A 603-nucleotide genomic window follows, 5' to 3' on the forward strand; every position below is an offset into this window, starting at 1 on the left:
TTTTGGCGTGTAGGGGAAGAAAGCTGAGAGCCGGGAGCAGCAGCAGCAGTACGCGCTGGAGCGGCACCGGCGCGGCTGGTGCCAGCCCTGCAAGGCCTTTTTTGCTGCTGATGCTGTTTGCAAAGCAGCAGCAAAAGGGACACTTTGTCTCCAGTGCCACCACGAAGACCACAGGCCCCACATGCCCGTCTCCATTGCTGCTGCTCTCGTAAGCAGCAGCAGCAGCAGCAGCAGCAGCAGCAGAGGCAGCACAGCAGCAGCAGAAGCAGCGCAGCTGCAGCAGAAGTAGCAGCAGCAGCAGCAAGGGGGAGGACACTAGACCCAGAGCTAGATAGCTAGCTGGCTAGCTGCTAGCTGGCTGGCTAGCTGGCTAGCTGGCTAGCTAGCTAGCTAGGCAGCTAGCTGGGTGTGGGGTGTGGGGTGTCTGTCTCCTTTCTGCAGCCGCTGGACTTGCTGCCTTCCGAAGAAGCTGCTGACGGCGGAGACAGCAAGGGGGCCCCCTCAGCAGCAGAGAAGCCGAAGCTGGGCCTCGTCGGCGAAGAGGGGGTGAGTCCTGCTGCAGCAGCAGCAGCAGCAGCAGCAGCAGCAGCAGGAGCAGCAGGA

At 62.2% G+C, this 603-nt stretch overlaps 1 protein-coding gene across 1 annotated transcript in view; it reads left to right on the plus strand.

The window, feature by feature from the left end:
* ETH_00037270 (uncharacterized protein) overlaps window positions 1–289 on the plus strand; it is a gene marked incomplete at both ends in the record, with an annotated part of 3,833 nt that extends 3,544 nt beyond the window's left edge. Inside the window, one exon of the mRNA XM_013375250.1 lies at window positions 14–289. Within this exon, the coding sequence (XP_013230704.1) occupies window positions 14–289 (276 nt within the window). The remainder of the gene's footprint in view (window positions 1–13) is intronic.
* Between the last annotated feature and the right edge of the window lie 314 nt (window positions 290–603).

Source organism: Eimeria tenella, genomic scaffold (genome assembly GCF_000499545.2).
Source record: "Eimeria tenella Houghton genomic scaffold, Eth_scaff2602, whole genome shotgun sequence".
NCBI lineage: Eukaryota > Apicomplexa > Conoidasida > Eucoccidiorida > Eimeriidae > Eimeria > Eimeria tenella.